This window comes from Melopsittacus undulatus, chromosome 9 (assembly GCF_012275295.1).
Source record: "Melopsittacus undulatus isolate bMelUnd1 chromosome 9, bMelUnd1.mat.Z, whole genome shotgun sequence".
NCBI lineage: Eukaryota > Metazoa > Chordata > Aves > Psittaciformes > Psittaculidae > Melopsittacus > Melopsittacus undulatus.
The window spans coordinates 18327096-18349564 of NC_047535.1; the positions used below are offsets into that span (position 1 = coordinate 18327096).

Genomic DNA, 22469 nt, shown 5'->3' on the forward strand with positions numbered 1-22469 from the left:
TATTGATACTTGTTTCATGCATGGGTAGTTCTTCTATTGATCAAGTTCCCATTATTGTCTACTTTCAGGGGATAGAGCAAAGGGTCTTCTATTCCTTAGTCCACAGTTATATTTTGGACTCTTTGGTGAAAATTTATGTCTGAAATTCTATTTGTAGATTTTTCCGGGTGCCAAAAGGAAGAATAGCTGACTTAGGTATTAGACATTTTGGTAGAATTCTGAGACTTCTGAGAGCATTGCAAATGTTGTGTACTCATGCAGTGTTTCTGAAACACAGCCACTCAGAAATACATCTGTAGAAATTTTCCTAATAGCATAACATAGTCACTAGTGTAATTCGTTAGTACCTAAAATCCTGCCTTTCAGCTTCCAGGACTTCATGGACCAGTGTTTTGATATGTGATAAAATATAGCTCCTGAATCCCTGTTTCAATGATCCAACTAAAAGTGACCTGAATTTCAGGTCATTGGTGATGCACAAACTCCACTGAAGTTAAGTTACAAATATCAGTGGTTTTTAGCCTTGTTTCCATAGGCTGTAATCATGGTATATTTGTGCATTTGAAGACGAGGGGGAGTAAGAGAATAATTCTTTTATTTTATTTTTTTTTTAGCCAATTGAAATCCAATTTAAAGAGAGAAAGAGGTATCAAGTAATAAATTCCTACATGTTTTCTGAACATGAGCAGATCCTTATATCAACACAGTTGCTATTGCATTAACGTAGGATTCAAGTAAACATTTGATTCTAACAGTTTGCTTGTCCATAAGGCTTAGCTGTTACCTTGCACTCTGGTTGTCATTTGGGGTCTGGAGAAATTGCTCCTCAGACAGGGAGATTCAGAGAGTACTGGCTTGTGCTTGAGTTCAGCTGGTGCAGGCATTGTGGGTGCAGTTAGCTCAAACCATTTTGGCCCTGAAATTTGATCTTGTTTGAGCACTGATACCAGACACAGGAGATGAGTAGCTTCCCACTTGGTTCAGTGAGCAGTCTTGGGCCAGTCACTACCTTATCTGTGAGCCTGTCTGCATTACCTAGTCAATGGACACAAACATACCCCTGAAACAGTCATGGCATGTATGCAGAGCAAGGCAAAAAAGGCTAGGTAGCAGACATGAGGTGGTGACAGTAGTGCAGGGGTGCAGAGAGAGACCATGGAGTGGATCTCAAACTGAGGAGGGTCGTAACAAGGGTTGTGTAAGGTATATGAGGAAGCTTGAGTGTGCTGGGATGTTCATGGGTACCATCAGAGACCCAAAATCAGGAATATAGAGATGCTATAGAAATGGGGAGAACAAACTGAGAATACTGGGACAAGAATGTCATGGAAGCTGGAGTTAAAGATGTGAGGAGTTTGGAATACTTAGAATCTAAGTGACTGGAAACCAAACATACTTTGTTCTGCTGCTCATGGAAGTGGTTATGTTAAATTCAAAGTTGAGTTTGAACTTGTAGTTGGACATTTTAGCCAAGGAGTTTCAATCAGAGGAACAGATTACTGGGCCATTCTGTCCCATAAAAGAAATTGATTTACATAGTTTTCTGCCTATGCTGGAAAATTATAGTTTTCTCTGAAACTGGAAGACTGGATTACAAGTACCCTGTGAGCTTGTTGGCTTTGGTTTGTGTTCTTCTGTCATTTATTATAAACCCAAACCACACAGAATTAATGTGAAGTTAAGGCACAGATTATTATTACACTGAAAACATTTTGAGGAATTAAAAGAAAGGTCTCTACATTTTTAGTATTTATTGTAGACTTTAGAGAAATGTTAGATAGTAAAGTGATACCTTCAGTGTCAAAGGTAATCATCTCATCATCTTGTCAGACTTTAGTTCCTATCTCTGCAGTTTAAATAGCCTGTGAATATTCTGTGTTTCTTGCATTTCTAGTAGTTTATCAGCTTCAGGTAGAAATTACTGTTTTGGTAGTTTTTAAGATCTGCTATGGTATACTGCATGTACACTGCATTTTATTGAGAAATTTTATCTGGGCTTTGGGGAATTTGATACACCCAACACATCTTTTTGTATCTCAATAATGTGATTGGGGAATAAAGAAAACATAGCAGCTGTTCAAATTTCTATATAATCCATTCTCATGGTCTGTGTTATAATCTTAAAGTGTTAGTACTGTAATACTTAAAACACAGCAGAACTGGACAACAACTAAGATGTTACCTTCTTTGGGAAAAAAATGGTCTAGCCTCAAGTGCCAACTGTGAGACTGTCAAGTAAAAGTGCTTGCTCAATAACATACATTCTCATGTCAGCTATTGTATATTTCTGCTCTACACAAGGGAGTAGCATAATGGAATATATTCCTGCCTAGTTTTATGTTTCCAGAAGAATCAAAATAAATAAGAGCTTATGTTTAAATACTTTTTGCATTATTCTAGAAAGAATCATCTTGGCTCAACTTCAAGAATGTTATGTTTAGGTGCTTATTTCTGGTCTTTTTCTGGAATGCTGCTTTTAGATAATGAAATTTTGCCAAAAAATGCCAAACTATTCCCTGCTATATAAAGAAACTCATGGCATTTCAGAGACACTCTTATGGCTTTTTAAGAAATAACTTCTGTTTGTGTTTAAATGAGATGTTGTGTTTGCTTGGTAATGCAGTCCATTTTATTCTCCATCATTAGTATAAAATAAGAAGCTATAACATGTATTTATGTACATAACTTGATCAAATGGATTTACATACACCTCTCTACATTGATTTACCTGCTGCTAATATCTATACATTTTGTTTTGTAATGTCTTTAACTGTGTAGGTGGATAGAATAATACAGAGAAAATTGAAGCAAGGAGTTGATTATTTGCTGGCTACAAATAAATGAGAAAGAAAGACTTTTACACAATGATTGCTCTTTCAAAGGATGGTTCCTGTATAGGCAATTGTTTGTGCTAAAATTACATGCCAGAGAAGGCTTTGTACCTCCTTATAGTTACACTGATTGTTGCCACAGTTCCTGCTAGACTAAGAAAAAGCAAGTTCCAAGGTAGAAGGATATTCAGATAAAATGCAGACTATGGTCACTAGAAGATATCTCCACTTGACAATGTCAAAAGGCCTCTCATGCAGGCCTAAAATCTTCACTGCCCTTCTTAGTGAGGATTAGTGCTTTACTGCCATTTGCTTATGCCCTTGTGGCAAACAAATTTGCCTTACTGAGAAGTGAAATGAGGGAAAAGACTTTTTCAGGTTGCTAGGTGTGGCCAACACATTAGAACTGATTTTGGGGAAGACAACTAGCTGAGCTATACTGATCAATGAAATGGTAACAGAAATAAGTGAAATTTGAGAGCATGTCTTGAGACATTATCTTCTGGACAAAGCTGCTGTGGCTGAGATTAGATTGAGGAAGGTGAAGGGGGGTGAAAGGTGCAGAAGTACATTAACGTAAATGGGTAGTTGAAATCAGAGTTGCACCAATTTAAAACTGAGAGGAGGTGAAGATCCGAGTTCAACATAATGGATTATCAGGGCCTTTAACCTTGTAACTGCTCTCTGTTATTCTCTGCATAGCCTCTAGAAGAAATCACAGTAGACTTTTTTTTTTTCATTTTTAGAAATGTACCTGCTTTGCTTCTTAAATCAGTCTCTTGCTTCAACATACTATGAACTAGGCATATCTGCTAGTGCTAATATGACATGTGACCTGTTTTTGTGGCCCACATGCAAGCTGCAGAAGCAATGAGCAAACAAGTGAAGTCCATTGACATAGAAGTAGTAGGTCATGAGGGGAAAGGGGGATGGAGAGAATGAAGTGACTGACCTTGCTATAAGTGGTGCCACATATAGGGGTGGTAGGTGAATGTGAGCTGGCATCAGGTAAGACTGGCTGTAAGATACTGAGGGTGCAGCAACTTCCTGTCTCTGCCTTGTGTTTATACCTAAGGCGAGCTAAACTTTAAGCACACAGTGGAGTCTAAATAGATCTGGGTAAAGGTGATGTGAGAAGCCTCAAACTAAAGTTAGTGCCCTGATTTTCGGTTCTCTCAAAAATGCAGAACTTGACTAATATTTCTAAATAGCTTGCTAAGACTCAGCAATTGTTAAGGATGTGCAGGCCTTGCTGCCTTGTAAACCAGGCCAAGTTATGGCATTAATTGAAATTTACACCTCTCACTGTGTTTTAATTCAAGGATTTTATATTGTACAAAATGAAACCCAAAGGCAAGTTTAATGTGCAGAATCAAAGAAAGGTGGTCCTGCCTCCTGTAGACTGAAATCACTCTGCCTATTATATATACAGTATTTTTATGGTAATATTTTCTAAAACTGTTATTACAAATTAATATAAATGCAAACCACATCTACTGAAAGAGACCATACTTCCATAAATGTGCATTTCTTGCTTTAGTTACAGCTAGAGAGAAAGCTACATTTATCCCCCCTCAGAGCATTAGAAATGCAGTTAGATAAGAAGGAAAACTAATGCTTGCTCTGTATGGCTCAACAATGAAGGCAAACATGGAATTGTCTTTGAAAATCACATTAGAGAGGTTTTAAGAAATGCAGTTGTGTGATGCAAAGCCATACTCAACAGTCACACAGATACTGACATAATGTGCAGTGTCACAAAAGCATAGAAAATAGTTGTACAACTATGTAAATTATAAAGATCCTCCACAATACTCTACAAAACATACTACAGATGTATCTCTCTTACTCAAAGATATTCATCACACTTGAGGTGAAAGGCAGCCTTATGTTAGGCAATGCAGGAAATGAAAGCTTGAACACCCTTAGACAGCTAGAAATTTCTGCTCATAGTAGGAGACTGAATCTATTTTATAGAAAGTATTCTGGAAGTATCCAGCCCGAGAAGATTATAACTGATATCAGTTCCATGTATATTTTCAAACCAATACAATTTTAAATTAGCTTCAGCAGAAGCTTTTGTTAAAGGTCAAATTACATTAAGTTTGTAGCCTCAGAATGTAGATTTCCACTGATAAATGTTTGTTGTAATTACATTTTCCAGTAAACACAATTATAAATGCCATATTTTAAGGGAACATAACACTCAAAAAAAACCCCCCAGAACTCAAACCCCAACAGGCTGATGACCAGACAGTCAATACTACTTAATTTTTATAGCATAAACATTTCAAAGAAAGCTCATGATCACTGTTTTGGATAGGGTATTACCTTTTTTCTTTCCTCCATATGTATTTGCTGGGATGATGATATAAGAAAGCAATAAAAATGAAAGAAGTTGCAAACTTTTCATTTCTTCTTTCTCTGAATGAGTTGGGGAATGCACTGCTCAATTCTGCCAAGAGATGGGAAAAGGAGGGAATTACCAATGCTTTGCAAGAAATTGTTTACTCATTAATCATTAACCTTAAATTCTCCTGTCCACTGCTCTGGTCTCTCCTTTTATGGAAGTAAAAATGGAATTTGCTGGTTTCCAACCTCTTCTTTTTTATTTTCTGCCACTTGTGGCAGGGATAATTTGGAACTGGATCCTCCTCCCTTGCACAACAGTGCTTGGCTCTGAACACAGTGGGCTTCAGGGCATTTTTTCTCTGGTATACTCCTAAAGGCCATGAGTAGGCAGCTCAAATTTGGTTGGTCAACATCTCAGCCTGAACACATTGCAAAAGAGCTGAAGGGTAATCTAAATATTTCATGAACACAGACAAATCCCAGTAAGGGAAGCATCAAAAATTGTTGTATAATAAAGACTTATTTCAGTGACAAAATTGGTACAAGGTTTTGGATAGTTGCAAAATGTTTCCTTTCAAATTAAGTGAGCAATTTTTATCACATAAAAAATTTACTGATGAAGCACAATAAGCAGCATCTCTCTTCACTTTTGGTAAACCATCATAAGGAAGTGTATGTAGTAGATGTAGCAGTCATTACAGAGAAAAATATGTATACAGGCAAATATGGAAATCAAAGTAGAATCTTAATTACAGCTGTGTGCATATATGGCACAATGAATAGGTGAGTACTGTAAAATGTGACAGGGCAAAAAGTACTCTTGATTATGCAGCAAGTACTGCCACAAAGTGGGATCTTGCACAGGGACAGAACACAGTGCTATCTTCCGGTCTTGTTAGCATCAGTCTGGAGCATCATAGTTTTCCCACATCAGTCAATGTTCTTGAAACCTACTCCAGCTTATTTTAAAGCAACTGAGTGCCATTTATGATGTAGCCATGGCAGCACAGGCTTGGCATGGACTGCAAGTAGGTCTGCATTTCCACTAATTGTTGGATTGCCAGCTTATTTGGGTTGATGTTGCTAACCTCCACTGCTACCTGCATACCTGAGCTAGTATATGATTAGCCAGATAGGCAGTCAGCATTGTGGAATTTCCCTTAGACATAGTTCTCTGCCACAGTAAACTGTCTTGAGGTTTTGAATGTGTCCTCATGTGCTGAAGAAGGGATGATGGTGTAAATTCTTTTCTAAATTTAGTTTGTTAAGGATTTGCAGTTAGTAATAGCAAGTAGAGACAATGTTTTAAGGATTCTACAAGTATCTTTGTTGGACTAAACAACTGAAACAGCTTGTAAAGTTTAAAAAGTATATTTTGAGCATTCAGTGACACCCAGACCTTTTATGAAGCCTCTTGTCACAATTACTATGTCTAGAATGTGTGATATGATAGCTGTACCTTCCCACCTTGAGGAATTTTTCATTCTTCATTGTTTTTTTAATTAAGAACTATGTCAAAGTGTTGCAGCTTAAAGATTTTTCTCTCTAGAAAACGGTAAATCTCATAGGACCCATTTGCCCTATCAGAACTGCAAAAAAAAAAAAAAATTCTCAGCAGGAAAACTCTGCTGTCATGTTTGACTTGTTGTTTTGGCATAAAGGAGCATGCTTCATGGCATGTGGCCCATGGTGCTGGATGTTGCATGAATAAAGGAGAAAAATACAGAGCACTCTTCAGGCCAAAGAGCTTTGAGCCTGGGATATATCAGACAGCTAGAAAACTCTACAAGCAATCTCTAAGATCATACTAGTCACTACAGTTAACTGATTAATCAGTCTGTGTGTCTGTGGACATACAGTAATAAAGCAGGAATACAGAAACTGAGGTGATAACAATAAAACTGACTGGCTGATAAATACTTTTTGCAGCAGTATTTTGAATGAATGCAAGCAAAAAAAGGATTTGCAGTAACTGAGATGGGACAAAGAACTTGGACAAGAATTTAGACTGTCATGGTGGACAGGAAATGCTGTATTTTAGTAAAGTTAATGCTGGTGGAAATTACTGTTAAAAAATTTAGCACAAACTTGTAGTGAACTTAGTAAAATGTAAACTGAAGATGATGTGAAGATTACAGAACTGACTGACAGGTTGAATGGTAATACTAGGCACAGTAATCAAGAAAACAGAAAGCGTTCAAGGGGCAAAAGATTATAAGATCTATTTTCTTCAGACAGGAATTGTTCTAGAACAGGGTGGTAGATCTGTTGGGTACAGAACAGACTGTTGGCTCTTTGTGAGGAGATTGACTGGAAGTAAAGACTATAGAGATCAGTCTTTGGATTTATTTCTCACTTGAGAAGCCATATACAAAACCAGAATGGCATTACAAGCGTCTTATGAAGGGTTGCTTAAATCAGTAATAGGAAAACTGAGAAAAAGTTTACAAAGGATTGCTTCAAGTGGTAAGAGGAAAACTGGAAAAATAAGAGTTGCAAAAGGAGGAGTCTGTCTTCCTCTCTGCTATTTGCATCATTTAATTTGGCAATCCTGTGTCAGTCATTGCTAGTAGCAATTTGTCTTTTCAGTGTTGACAGAAAATCAGCAATAATGGTGGAAGAGCAAAGCAGTGTTGTGGGAATACTTGTACAGCATTTGAACTAGAGATTCCACAGTATACATTCAAGATGAGTTTATGTAGCACTAAATTGCTTGCTATGGCACATTAGTCCACAGAGAACAGATGCAATTGTGTTCTGGAGGAAGGAGTTGCTCCCAGTGGCCTCTAAAACTGTCACACAGTGTATTTTTGGAGTGCGGGTTTGGTGGTTTGTTTTTGGGTTTAGGTTGTTGTGGGTTAGATTGGGGTGTTTTTCCCCTTAGGTCTCTTCTCCATTTGATTTACATGAGTAATTCCAATTACCTTTATTATCTACTCATAAAGAAAAGAATGGGTCTCCTGCCATGTAATGAACATTAGAGGTAGAAGACTCCTGATCAATAATTATCCTGTGAATCCACATACTGAAGTCATAACCTTTGCCATCTTCACCATGTTTATCTGGTCACTTGGTGAAGTTATCTACTTTGTTTGAGCTGCTCTGTCTCAGCTTGGTTAAGTGTTATGTTTGGATTGCATACATAATATTCTATAAATACATCACCAAAATTGTTTTAGGAATTAGTTCCTTACATAAAAAGCATAACAAGAAGGAGTCTTTGCTACATTATGAGAATAGGAAAATTTGAGACAGGTGTTTGTCAGAAGGGAGTGTGCAATAGCTACTGAGAGTTACTTGCAGCATGTTGTTATCACATATTGAAATGGCTTTTTTCAGGCACATTTGAAACTGTATGCGCTACAGTGACTAAGAGCTGCAATATTCTGAATGAAATACATTGTGAAAAATATTAGATTCTCTGGATCTTTGTATTAGTGCATTAGTCTATCATAGAGAATGCTCTCTGAATCAAACTGGATACTTCTGAGATACAAATAGTTGTCTGCTGGCCTGCCAGAGCAATAGGAACTCTAAGGGTGCTCCGCTACAGTTCTGTATCACTGGCAGTGACAAAATTTCCAACAGCTAAATGCAGCACAGGTACTAAAAAATAAGGGAACAAAAATCTCAGGGACTATAAAGAAAGCTGGGAGATTGATGTAGGTAAATGACACCTGGAATATGCAAGCTATGCTGTGTCCTGATGTGACCTTCAAGAGTGAGTGCAAGGTTCATTCTTTAGAGTTGGGTATGTTTGTTATTCATGCTCTGGGTGAGGCAAATGGCTAGTTTGGTATTTGTAAAAACCTGGAGTCCTAAAAAAAATGTGTGAAATTAAGTTCTTAAATTTAATGTTTATATATGTTAACTGTAAAATTTAAAGGATCCATTGATAGTTATTATTTTACCAAGTGAGCAGATCTGATCTCTCTTTTCCATAACACCCAGCATTTGCACATTACTTCATTTTCCACACTGAAATCACTCATACTTACTGTAGTGATCTGGATTTTTAAAAATGCTAAATTTAAAAATAGATAATCCAAACTGCTCTTCTGTGAATCAGACAGAACACGTATTTTGTGCAGCATGGAGGCTAGTGCTTTACCTACTTTACATGACATAGAACCTTTTCCTAAACCCACAGCACCCAAAACCAAATTTGTAGTTTATGTTGTTGTGTTTATGTCTAGTTTGCATGTACTGTAAGAGGGCTTGATACCCTCCTCTCTTCTCTTAGAGATGCCGCAGGAGGTATACTCTCAATCAGAATCCCCATCTGCTCCTTAGCTAATGTTCCAATTATAGTTAGACTTCTTGCACATATTTACATCTATAATAAAATTGATGGTTTCACTATTGAGAGCAGCATGTGACTAATTGTGCATTCTACCATGCAAACTTTTACTTAAATATATCCTTCTAATCAAGTTAAAGAAAGGAACATGAATCAGAAATTTGTCAGGCATACAGTCCTGTTCTTTTCCTGAGACCACACTGTTCGTCAAGATGGTTTTCCATCACCTGAAGACCAATAACACTGTAGTACAAATTGTTCTTTCAGGTTTAGAAGAGATTTTATAGGCCAGAACTTCAGTTGGCATAAATTGGCTTCTGTGCAGCTATAATGATTTTCACTAGCTGAGGATCCACCCTGTGTTCCTATAAATTACCCACTGGCATCCGAAAAAGATTCATGTGATGGTTTTGCTAATATATCTGAGATTATAGGGCAAGAAAAATTTTATGTGGCTGAATTTTAAATGCAATTTTTTAATACAGAATTTATTCTGCCTGTTTCACCTTTCTAGTATTATTTAATATCAAATAACTCTGAAGATACATATTTAGATAGGCTTTTGTATGTGGATTCGTGGCCTATGTCAGCAGCTACCCATGAGCCTGAAACTTTGTTTATGGCAATAGCTATTGAGGCATCAAACTTCTCAGTGCTAAATTTACAATTAAATAACTGATCAGCAAACTTTGTTTTCTGATATGAATTAAAAACACCCATTTGCATAAGCGTAGTCCTGTGCAAATATGAGTTTCTTCTGCAAGATGCATTTCATACTCTGTAGCCCCTGATAAGGCAGTCTTCTTCCAGGACTCGTCACCCAGAATATTGCCTGGCTTTCTGGCTTCCCTTGGATGCACAGCTAGGACTAATAATAGCATTCTTACAAGTTTAATGCATTCTGTATAAGTGTGCCTTTTAGTAATTTTTAAAATACTCTCCACTGAATAGTTTATATTATTAACAGCTGTAAACAGAGAATAGAAATCCAACTGCCGAGCACAAACATTGTGTGGTAAGTGGCTCATCTAGTCCTACTTCCCACTTAAAAAAAAGGCATTTTTTTAGCTTGTTTCTGTGACGTAGCCTTGTGCTTTTTGTAACAATGCATTACTTGTTTAGTAGCCTTAGAGGAATGCTATTTCTTGGCTTATGTGTCTGTCTATCTTCCTCATGGGTACACTGTGTTCACTTGGGGTATGTGTCTGAAAGCTTAACAGATCAGAAAAGCACAGACTAGATGAACCAAAGAAAAGGGGAGCACAAATCCCAATAAATCTGGGTTGTCCATACTCTTGCATTATGTATAGACTGTTGTGTGCTTGTGTATTACTTCAGCCTTAAAATAGGTAAGGAGCTGGCGTACTTCCTGGCTTTCATTACAGATAGTTCTATTCTTCAGCAGACGGGGCGAAATTTCTGCATGGTTATACACTACTGAAAGGATAGAACAGCTGCAGACTTTTTCTACCCACCTGCATTCTGTCGTATTTTGAATTTTCACTGTTGTCAGTGCCCTATTTTAGGGATGATTGTATGGCCTATAAAATTTTACACTGAATTTATAATTGGAAAAGCAGATTTTTTATGTAGTTTTGGTCTGTAAAATGTAGGAAATCATCCATGAATTAGCATTGCAGCATCAATACTGTAAAGAAGAATGTGCTTTTGCAGAACCCAGCATGCCTGCTGAGGATATTTCTCTTCATTGGACTGTGTAAGAAACAGCTAAACATGTGCAATAACCCAATCTCTTCTCTCCCACCCCCCCATGAGGATTGAGCTTTATGGTTTTAAGCAAAAACAACACAAGTGCAGTGTGTTTTGAAGCTGCCTTGCTTGTTCACCTCCCTCACATCAAACAGAAATGCATCTGAAAGAGATGAATACATGGCAAAACCAACAATGCTCTCTCTTCCCTTTCTAGCTACTGTACTTAGGAGAGAGTCTCTTTAACAACAAATAGAAAGCAGACTTGTTTTAGAAATTGATTGATGGTTCTTATTAATAACGAAGACAGCAAGAGCAAGACAACTAGGGCTTATTGTAGGCAACATATTTGAAGAGGATACACTTGAAGGCACTTAAAACTAAAGGCAGAGGACCATGTCAAAGTAAAGGAACTTGAAAGACATTAAATGTTCAAGTGCTGATTGATGATGACTCTTAGGAGTTAACATGCTCACAAGAGCAAAACATGGATCTCTGTGGAGCTGCTGTCACTGGAATTGAGTCTTTATGAAAATGAAAGAACAAACAGACAAGAAAACTGAAAGAATAGCATTAAAATACAGAGTAGGTACAAACAAACAGATAAGGAAACACAAATCTCTTTGACCAATAAAGAAAAACAATGAGAAACACAAACCTTTTATCTGAATAGATAAAAGTCGTCACAACATAGCCAGACTAATCCATAGAACAAAATATTTCCAGGCAGTCATTTCTTCTGTACCCACTGACTGCACGGCTTTCAGCACCTGTGTCTGAAACAAGTGGTTTAGGCCACCAGAGCCAGAAGGCACTTTCAGGGGCAATACTGATGGTCTAGGTTAAAAAAAAAAAAAGAAAGAAAAAAGAGGATAGGGGAAGGGGGGACCTTTGCTTGCAGCATCCTCTATTCCTTTCTCACCTCCCCTCACCCTAGTGATTTCTTGCTGTGACTCCGGAGCTAGCATGTTTTGGCTTTCTGCACTGCAATATTGTAGTCATCGTGAGTGAGTGTAAAGAATGACAGGATGAAGGAGTACGTTGGGGGAAGCAGACTGTTTGAAGTAGTTAATTATCCACCACAAATATTTTGTTTGTTCCAGGGCCTGAAACAGCTCTTGTTAGTCTTAGCAGAACTTAGATACTGGATTGGGTAGACCCTTGAATCTGATGTATTATGGCAGTTCCTGCATTCCTATAAGACAAGATTATAGGATAGAAAATTGGCTTACTTGAGGGCTGAAGAAGCCTTAAATACTTTAAGTATCAGTTGGGATAAACATTTAAAATCTTAGCCAAACTTTCTGAAAATCTGGTCTGAAAAACTACCTGAAAATATTACAGAATAGTAGCAGAATTATTTACCTTATTCACAGAAATAAAAATTAATGTAGCCTACTAGAAAGAAATGAAATATTTCTTTCTCTTTTAGTTCTGGAACTGCACATCTTAGATGTCTGGATTAACCATAGGATAATAGATTAAGAACTTTGATATTCCAAGTCCATAGTTGTTGAAATGATTCACAGCATATCAGTAATCAAATGTCAATCAGTATTATTAGATTTGAAGTAAGTAACTGTGACCATGAATTCAAACAAGTTCTTGGCACTGTCTTGTAAATACTGATGTTCCACAACTGAAATAAGAAATGGGAAGAGCTGTTAAACACTGAATTTAGCACAGATGTTTCCTGTTAAAACAGATTAGTAAAATTTCAGTATTCAGTGGGCCTTTAACACCCACCCTCCATCTGTGGTAAGCATTTTTAGCATTGTGGAATAGGCCAAAAGAGCAAGCTCATAATTAAAAAGAAACCCCACTAGGGTGTTTTCTCTAGCTCTCCTTTCTGTTTTTTCTAGCTGTGTTCATTCATTTGTATGTGGAAACATTTTATTGGGGGGCAACATGGGTAAGACAAGGCTTGTTCTCCATCTGGGAGTCACACTTACTGCAGCCAAGTGCACTGCAAACAAGCCCTTGAGCATATGCTACACACATAAGTGCTAATTGAGAAAATCTGATGATGTCAGTTGCGTAACGGTGATATTCTTTGCCAAATGACTAGTTGGTACTTGTGGCTTTTAAGTAGCTAGGGTTCAACAAAGTGCTTCAGAAACACCTTTGCTTTGAAGAGGAAGCTGAGCAAGAGGCTGAAGGGAGGCTGTGCTGAGTGACCAGATGAGCACTGTGGGAGTAACAAGGTCAATAACCAAGAGAATTGCCACAGACCCACTGTGGAGACAGTGTTCTCACAGGAGAATGGATATTTGGTACATGAGCTCTGAATAACTCTGAGGGATACAGCAAGGCCATGAGAGGCCCGAGGAAGCCTAAGCAAGCAAGATAAGAAGAAGCTGGAATTCACTGAGTTATGAGAACTGTGGACTGTTGGCAAGCGTTCGAGGTCAAGTTCTCACACCTGTGCTTAACCAATTATATGTTAGTCACTAAGGGTCTTCAAGACAAGTATCCAATCATGATATGCCAAATTGCTGTAGGTGTGTGTAAGCAATAGTATATAAGGAGTTAATGCTTTGCAATAAATGGCTTTTTGTCTGATCATATTGGTCTCTGACAGAGTCCTTTCCGCGGCAACCCACTCAGATAAAATGGTGGTAAAGATCATCTTTCAGTAACTTGTTTGGAAGATAAAAGAGAAGAAGGAAGCAAGCATAACAGTGGCTCTGTCCATAACATACATTATGAATACATACACAATTTACTGTGTAAACCAACTTCTCAAATTTCTTTCATGTGTATTTATTCATGGCTGAATGTCAGCCTTAATTTCTTACTTGTATGAACACAGGTGTTGGATAGATGACATTAAAGACTTGGGTGGGATTTGGGGATTCCTTATTTTTTAATTTTCATTCTGTTCTCTTCTATACGTTAGTGTGAGTTTGCACGAGAAAAGTCCGTAATTCCTTCTGAGACAAAACAGTGATATCAAATGCAACATTATAAAACAGGGCCACAGTGTCCTGTAAAAATGACCTGAAAGTTCAGAAACTTTGAGATACTTAAAAAATCTGGCCTACAGAGTTATTGAAGAGGATTTTAAAGGCCTGATAAAGAATTACAAGCACTGAGCTAAGAAGAAAATTTTTGATGCTACAAGGGCACATTTTTACAGTGAAGGGAATACCAGTTCTGTCTACTGGGAGAACAGTCTTGCTGCCCCCAAGTACTTCTGCTTTAGCGTAAATGCTGAGACTCTACAGGAGTCAGAGTGGGCTGTCATAGTGGTTCCTCTCATCCAGAGCAATTCAGTCATCTTTCAGAGACAGACAAGGATCTGGTCCCAAAATGTATCCCTAATGTAAGCTGCCATTCATTGATCTTCCTATTTTTCCAAGTGTTAAATGCATAAATACAATATAATTTCTATTCCTGAAGGTTGAGAGTTACTTAAAAGTTCTAGGACATGATTTAATTGGAAAATTACCATTTCACAGAATCATAGAATGGTTAGGGTTAGAAAGGACTTTAAGATCATCTAGTTCCAACCCCCCTGCCATGGGCAGGGACACCTCACACTAAACCATATCACCCAAGGCTCTGTCCAACCTACAGAATCATAGAATAGTTTCATTTCAATTTTTTAATTTTTTGTTTTTCTACTAGAGTGCCATTTAAATATTTCTTTTCTGAACGCTAAGAATGTGTCCCTGGGTATGACCATGGCCATATCACTGTGGCTGACACTGGCAAAGGATAAGGTTAGAACAGTTATTTTTCAGTCCTTTTTTGATCTTCAGGGTTTTGATTCATCCATATACCTCAATTATAGTGTGATTTCAGAAAAGTTTCATTAGATTTCTTAAGAGTAGTTACATGCTTAGAAACTGCTGGTTTGTGATTTCTAAGTAAAGTTCCGCTTCTGAGAAACAGATTCTGCTGTTAGGTATGCTACTGTAAATCAGAGTTTTCACCATGGCAGATGCATTTGTATTCATGATGCTGACAGCAGAGGTTGTCCCAGATTTTGATTTAATATTGAGAGGATTCCCTTCATCTCCCTCTGTCTCATCACTGCACAATGTTGTCATACAGCAGTTGTGGCTAGAGATGGACATCCTTTCCTGGTGTGGGATGGTTCAGCGCTGGTACAAAGCCGCTGGTGCAGGGTGCAGTCAGTTTCTGCTATCATTACCTCATAAAGAGTACACAGGGAATGAGCAAGCTGACCTGTTTTCCAGAAGTGTGGTTTAAAGTTTGAGACCAGCTACAGCAGATCATCAAGGACTGTTGTCATGTGTTAAAAATATTATTGACCAAATCTAATAGCATGACAGTAAGTGGTGTAGTGTCCAGCTGTTTTGTCTTTGGTTTTTCCTCTAATAGTCTGTCCTGCTAAGAATTGATATTGCCTTTCTGACTGCATCTTTATCTATTGGCAATTCTCTCTCTTATTATTTACTTCCTCTCTGACACTAGTGAGCCATGGTTCAAGCTCACCTGACTCTGAGTGAGGTTTTCAAGCAATCTATGTGTGTCTTCCACTGACTGTAGTATTGTTTACTGTGAAAAGGCATTCACTTAGAAAAATAATGTCCTGTGCAGCATCAGGCAAAGCTGGTAAAAAAAACCCACCCCAAAAGCAGGTGTGCTAATGCCACCATTAATACTGTTTACAGACTGGAAGAGGAAAAGTAGCCTTTTGCTTTCTCAAGCTGAACAGTTTTGTTGTCTTTTAAGGAATGTCTTTAAACAATTCCACAACCTTCAGCTTAAAAACATATGCAGTAATGTATCTACTGCTTAAAAGATGACCTTAGGAGGCAAATGTTTGGATCTGGTTTCATCCTGTGCCACTCATTTCCCCTTAGCTTACTGGCAATTCGCTCAATTTTCTGCTGGCTTAAATGTCCCATTTGCTAAAGGGAGTTCAATAGTATTCTGGAGTGCGGTGAGGCTGAATGAATCCTCTGTAAATGACATTGTATTTTTTGGAGGAAAGGTGCTATATAATTCAAAGTACTAATTTTGTATCTGATTGAATACTTTAACAGATGGAAGCAGCTCTTAAGATCAAAATGTTGAGCATTTTTTTCCTTTCTGCTATTTTTGTATCTCAGAACTCACTTTGAAATGAATGCCTGCTAAACAAACAGAAATGTTAAGAGTAAGTTTTCCCCCATACAGTTACGTTCCCACATAAAAAAAAAATTACTTCAAATTTATTGTTTTCAGACCATACACATTACCAGGGAGACTGTAAGCACAAGGAGGCAAACAGCCATTCCATGTGCTGTTTGGCTGTAGCTCAACTTTGCTCCTTTTCAGTGGGGGTCTTCTTCCCATCACCTACCTACATCTGTTGGGATCCTACACATTCAGCAGGGCAAGTGTTTTCTTTCTAATAAAAGTAATAGCTCCAGAAAGTTTTTTACTGTCTTTCTTTTACAGTCTCGTGGGCTGACCAACTTCCTGTGAGTTTTGAGTAATATTGGTTATTGTCAGCAAAGGGTGAGGTATGGCATGGCTCCATTCACAGCAAAACAATGCCCATACTAAGGGGGGTTTTGTTGCCATCACGTGCTACTTCAGATAAGTAACTTCATGCTTTTTCCTGTTAGAGAAAGTGACAAACTCAGACTTCCTTGCACATAGGCTCCCTGTTTCTGCTCCAGTTCCTGCATTTGCTTGAGTTCATGCCTGTGCCCTGGCAGAGTTTCAATCTGTGCCTCTTTTTCTAGGGCTTCCTACTGGGTAACCTGAGAGCTGTCTTTCCCAAAAGGTGACATGTTAATTTGTTGAATAACTTGGGGGGCAAAACACAGTTGTCAGTGGTCAGAGGAAAGCAGTCTAAAATGTATTTACTTTGGAGAAGAAGAGTCCCACTGCCTAATTTATGGGATGCAAACCTTTCTAAGCACATACTTTCTGTGGCATCCTAGACCTGTATCTCCATGTCTTACCAGACTGTGAGCCTTTCCTCTGGAGGATTTAATAGCTCAGTTCAAGCAGGGCTTAGTGCCCTGCTATGTATTCCTGTTCTTTTCTGTGTTCTAATTATAACTTCCTTCTTTTTTTTTTTATTTATTTCCAAATTCTGTTTGCCATCTTGTCACACAGAGAAAGAATTCAGACTATTGGATAGAAACCTTTCTTGTCACATTGCCTCACAGATAGTCCAATCTGCTCTGCAGTTCATGCCTGAAAGCCAGTTAATATGGCAGTGTAGGAACACACATTTAAAACGCAAATTCTGGCTCACCCTCAGGTAGGCACCTCAGCTGTGTTCTGTGCCCTGAAATTGGAGGTATGCAATGGCACACAAACCACATGAAAGGTTTTGAGGCTACTGTCCCTTACAGAAACTTTCGAAGAGAGATACATTTTTGGTACATATTCAAAGACATAGAAGAAGTATCTGCTTTTTCAAACTAAGGTACCTTAGGCATGATAGTGCAAATTAATTAAGATAGACATAACCCATTTAATTCTATCCACAGTGGATACAGAAAATATGTCAGTCAGTGTTTTGGTTTGGTATATTGCATCAAATCAACAGAAGATTTTTTTTCCTTTGCTCATTGGAGGGGAGCACTTTGATGAATGATGGATGATAGCAGCCTTGAATGATAGCAGCCTTCCAATATCTGAAGGGTCTACAAGGATGCCACAGAGGGACTTTTTATCAAGGACTGTAGCAATAGGACAAGGGGAAATGGGTTTAAACTTTAGCAGGGGAAGTTCAGGTTAGATATAAGGAAGAAGTTCTTTACTGTGAGAGTGGTGAGGCACTGGAACAGGTTGCCCAAGGAAGTTGTGAATGCTCCAATCCTGGCAGTGTTAAAGGCCAGGTTCAACAGAGCCTTGGGCAGCATGGTCTAGGGTGAGGCATCCCTGCCCATGGGAGAGGGGTTAGAAACAGGTGATCTTAAGGTCCTTTCAACCTTAACCATTCTATGATTCTATGATCTACCCAGAAAAAGAGGGGTACATAGATGCACCTCAACTAGCATTAAGGTAAATTGCCACAGTTGTGTGTGTGCTGTAGCCAGGGCTGTCTTAAGCCAATGTACTGTTTCTAAAATGCTATCAAGTTACATACATGTGTTTCTTGTAATGTGAAACATGTCGGTTTTTGTGTTACTGGTGCATTACACAAATGCATAATTCATTACAATTAAAGTAATTTCATTTTGATACAGAAAGGTCTAATAAAGACACACCTTTGCTCAGTACCATCAGTCTTATATCTGAAACATATTTAAAAAGCAGTTTGTAACTAAAAATTGGGGATTTTTTTTTCATAGAACTACAGGATCATTTAAATCCTCTTATTTTTTTTTTAGAAAGAGAAATTTCTGTTTCTGACAACATTCCATACTGAGTCTTAAAAACTTGTGTCTCCCAGACTGTTTGTTCCAGATCAGTGAAATTACCATGTGAAATTCTACAAAAGTTATTACGCTTTAAATACATCAGGTTTGTTAAAGCAAAAGAGAGAAATCTGAATTCCTTTTGCTCCAGAATAACAATCTCCAAATGACAGCAAACAAATTCCTCAAAATGCTACCTCTATTTTTGATTGTCCATTCTGTACGGTATTTGTCAAGAGATAAGTTAACATGAAAATTCAAATGAATCATTTGAATTTTGAAAAGTACTCAAACTGAAGGCTGAGTATTGAGCAGAACTTTTAATGTCACATTTTCCCACTCCTTTTTGCTGCAGAAATAAGGAATTAAAAGCAAGAAGTCAGGATGCCATTATGTTTTTATAGATCATATAGCAGTGTAAATTTTGAGATGGGTGATGAGTTTTTCCATAATTCTTTTTAGTGAGAAAAAGTCTGCATAAAAGCTTTTAGAAGTGTCCCTGGGGATTCCAATGAGGTGATGATGATTTTTGTTAGGAATTAATTTTAGAAAATTTCAGAGTAGCAAAAATCCTGAACATTTCAAAAAGTACCACAACTTTAAGAACAGTTCATAAATATGTGGACTACCATAACCCCAGCTCTGAGCTTCAAAGGAACTGAATATTCCTGATTTAAATTGACTTCCAGTTACTTTACTCTAAAAATAATCAGTTTCAAAATAAGTGGGGCTTTAGCAGTAGAGTAATTTCTGGGGAAATCACTCTTTAAGGGGGGGGGAAGGTTTATGGTGATGTAGAAACATACATGATAGAATCATAGAATGGTTTAGGTTGGAAGGGACCTTAAAGATCATTCAGTTCCAGTCCCCCTGCCATGAGCCAGGACACCTTCCACTAGAGCAGAGTGCTCCAAGCCCTGTCCAACCTGGCCTTGAACACTTCCCTTCAGTTTTATTTTTCCATTTAGACTTAGGCAGAGTTGGTCTAACTTGAAGAGCTGCTGTAGTTTCCAGAATATTTTTTTATTTAGCTACAGGTTCTTGAGAACCTTTTTTCCATTTTCTGTGCTTTATTTAATGCATTGTAGTGCTTGTTCCCTTTGAACAAAATACATAAGGAAATTAAGTTCTTGCTTGTAATTACAGGATATGTGTATCACATTTTAGTTTTCATAGCAAAGGATATCTAGGCTGTATCACTGGTACATGACTACAGCTGTAGCCCTCTGAGAGCCATTAGTACTGATGTGGAGCATATCACATATAGCCAGTCTTAGGAATTTTGACAGCCTAAGGAAAGCAGGTTTGGACTAGAGTATTTTTCTTGTATTTGCTTACATTTTGCATCATTTATCCCTGTATTTTGCTGATACATTTTCAGGGGAGCTATTAGTCTGGATTACGTTGTGATGATTTTGTTTCATAAATCAAAACAAAATAAGAAAGAGGAGTTGCTTTTGGGAGAAGATGGGCCCATTACTTAGAAGAAAAAATTACTTTATGTTAAATTAAGTGCTTATGAAAATAAATACAACAGAATATGACAACAAAGAATTTAGATAAAAACTTGAAAATACAGAGATTTAAACACTCTTTCCTTGTTCATTCTGTGCATGTGATTTGCTAAGTCAAAGCCATGTAAGCAATTCTATCTTAAACAGTTGGCTTCATAGTGATAGCCACTAGTAATGAATTACATGGCCCAGTTACTATGGATGTGATAATAGCTGACTTTGTATAGTGCTGGCAGTTTCCCAATATACCAAATAAGGAAAGTTCAAGTATAAAATATCTGTGTATACCACCATTTCTGAAAGAAAGTGTTTCCCTACAAGGCTGCTTAGTTTCACTGGTGCTTATGAATAGGAGAGGTGCTCCTTTATTAAGAAAATTGGTTTTGGATTTGCACAGGCAAATTGAGTGCCTTAAGGCTAGTCAGTGCAGAGAAGGAAAACCCTGAAAATCTGTCTTTTAAAGACTTGACCTTGTATCACAAGGGATGAACCCAACAGGTAGCTGGAGAATTGTGCTGGAATGCCAGCCAGCCAGATGCAGCAGCGCATGGGTGCTTCCTGCTTCTGGGCTGGTGGCACCTCCGGGGCAAACCCTGGGGATGCAGCTCACAGCACAGCTTTCCAAGCTTTCACACCCTTGGCTTTCCAAGTTAGTCAGGACTGTGGAGCTCTGGTCACCTCCTTTCCAAGTAACAAATTGCCATTATGATCCTTTTCTGGGACAGACTGATTCATGAGGAGAGCAACTGTCAGTCCCAGAAGAAAGTTAATAAAATTCCTTAAAAATCTGAGCTGCCAAAGGAGGAATTACTACAATATATATAAGCCATAAATATAAAAGTACATGAGCTGCAGTGGGAAACAGGTTTCATTTTTCCATTTCTTTCAAGATTTGTGATACTGTTTTGAGTGACAGACACTCAGAGATCTATAGAAAATGGGACATCTCAAAAGTGAGCATGTTCTTTTCCCTGGGCAGGCACTCTGCTCACCTGAAGGATTACTTATCCTTGTCCTTTGGTGATGACAAATCACATGGCCTTTTAAAAATACCATCAATATTTTTCTTGCAGAGATATTGGGATTTTTTTTTTTTATTGTGAGCTTTCTAGATTACTCTAACAGTTTTAAGTATAGGCAACATAAGCATCACATCTTTTAACTTCAGCTGCTAACTTGAAACCAAAAAAGCATCCTTTGACTACAGTTTTCGGACTTCATTTTGTCAAGCTTTGAAGAAACAGAGTGTGGTTTTGTATAAATCAGGACCAGGCTTAAACACATGGGCAATTTGCATGCTGAATTTGAAGTTAAGATTTGACATAGAAGAGGACATTCCAAGAATTTACAGTGAAGTTTAAAAAAATCAGTACAAAGCTAAAGTTTATTGCTAGTACTGTTCTCACAGTTCAAGGCTATGCTAATGTGGTCTAGGGTTACTATAATATTTTACAGCCTCTCATTCCCTCAGTGCATGTTTTCAGCATGCGTATCACTCATTTTTATAATAAAATAACTTGATGAAGCCTTCTCCTTTGTATTGGCCTCCTGAGGTAAAAAGTCACAGAGATGTTAAATCTCATATGGCTTGCTCCAGCTTCATTACTTTCAATGAAAGAAGTATCTTGGTTATATCTCATAGCATGCAGTACTTCCTCAATAACTGGATTGCTCTAAGGAAGGACATTTTTTACCTGGATAATGAAATTGTTTCCTGATTATATCCCTGGTTGTCTCTGTGTGACACATATAGGAGGCTGACAGCGTATTAACAACTACTGCACAGCATGATGGAAAGCTTTGAAAAGGAATTTTGTCTTTAGGGGTGGATGAGCAGAATCTTTACAGTCTTCCTGAAGGATATACTGTGCAGCTTTTTATTCTCTGTGCAGGAATAGGTATGTGTATATTCTAAATATAATTATGGGTCAGAGTGTAAATGTAAGGCTATGTGAACTCCATGACTAAAACCAGACCTATCAATTATGTCAATGGTAGGTTACTGCCAAGATCAAAAGTAGATTATATGCCTGGCTAAGTCCATACTCATGCAGCTTTGCTGGTGCAGCAGTCTTGATGTGCGACCCTCGCAAAGAGTGTGTTACTAATTCCAGATTGCTGTGAGTAACAGATGCTTCCTTGAAAAACATGTTGTCCATATAACTATCTCTGTACTACAGCTTTTGCTTATGCAAATAGTCATGTGTCAGTTCTGTCCATGTTCAAGTTGAGAGTATTTACTAGCTCTGATTCATCATCGTAGAAGCCTGGCCTTCAGTAGATGGACTAACAGGCCTAAGTTGAGCCCTTGACCTACACTCTGGTAAAGGGGTTGAACATCCATAAGATTCTCTATGCCTTACGGGACAGGGATATTAAAAATTACTCACCTGGGTCAACCCCAAATAATCCTAGGGCATCCAAA

General features: G+C 37.9%; 1 protein-coding gene across 1 annotated transcript in view; it reads right to left on the reverse strand.

The window, feature by feature from the left end:
• The window catches only part of LIPC (lipase C, hepatic type), a 74625-nt gene that overhangs the window by 49661 nt on the left and 2495 nt on the right, over positions 1–22469 (reverse strand). The window contains exon 2 of the mRNA XM_031046136.1: positions 5163–5286. Coding sequence (XP_030901996.1) covers positions 5163–5244 — 82 coding nt within the window. The 5' untranslated portion in view covers positions 5245–5286. The remainder of the gene's footprint in view (positions 1–5162; positions 5287–22469) is intronic.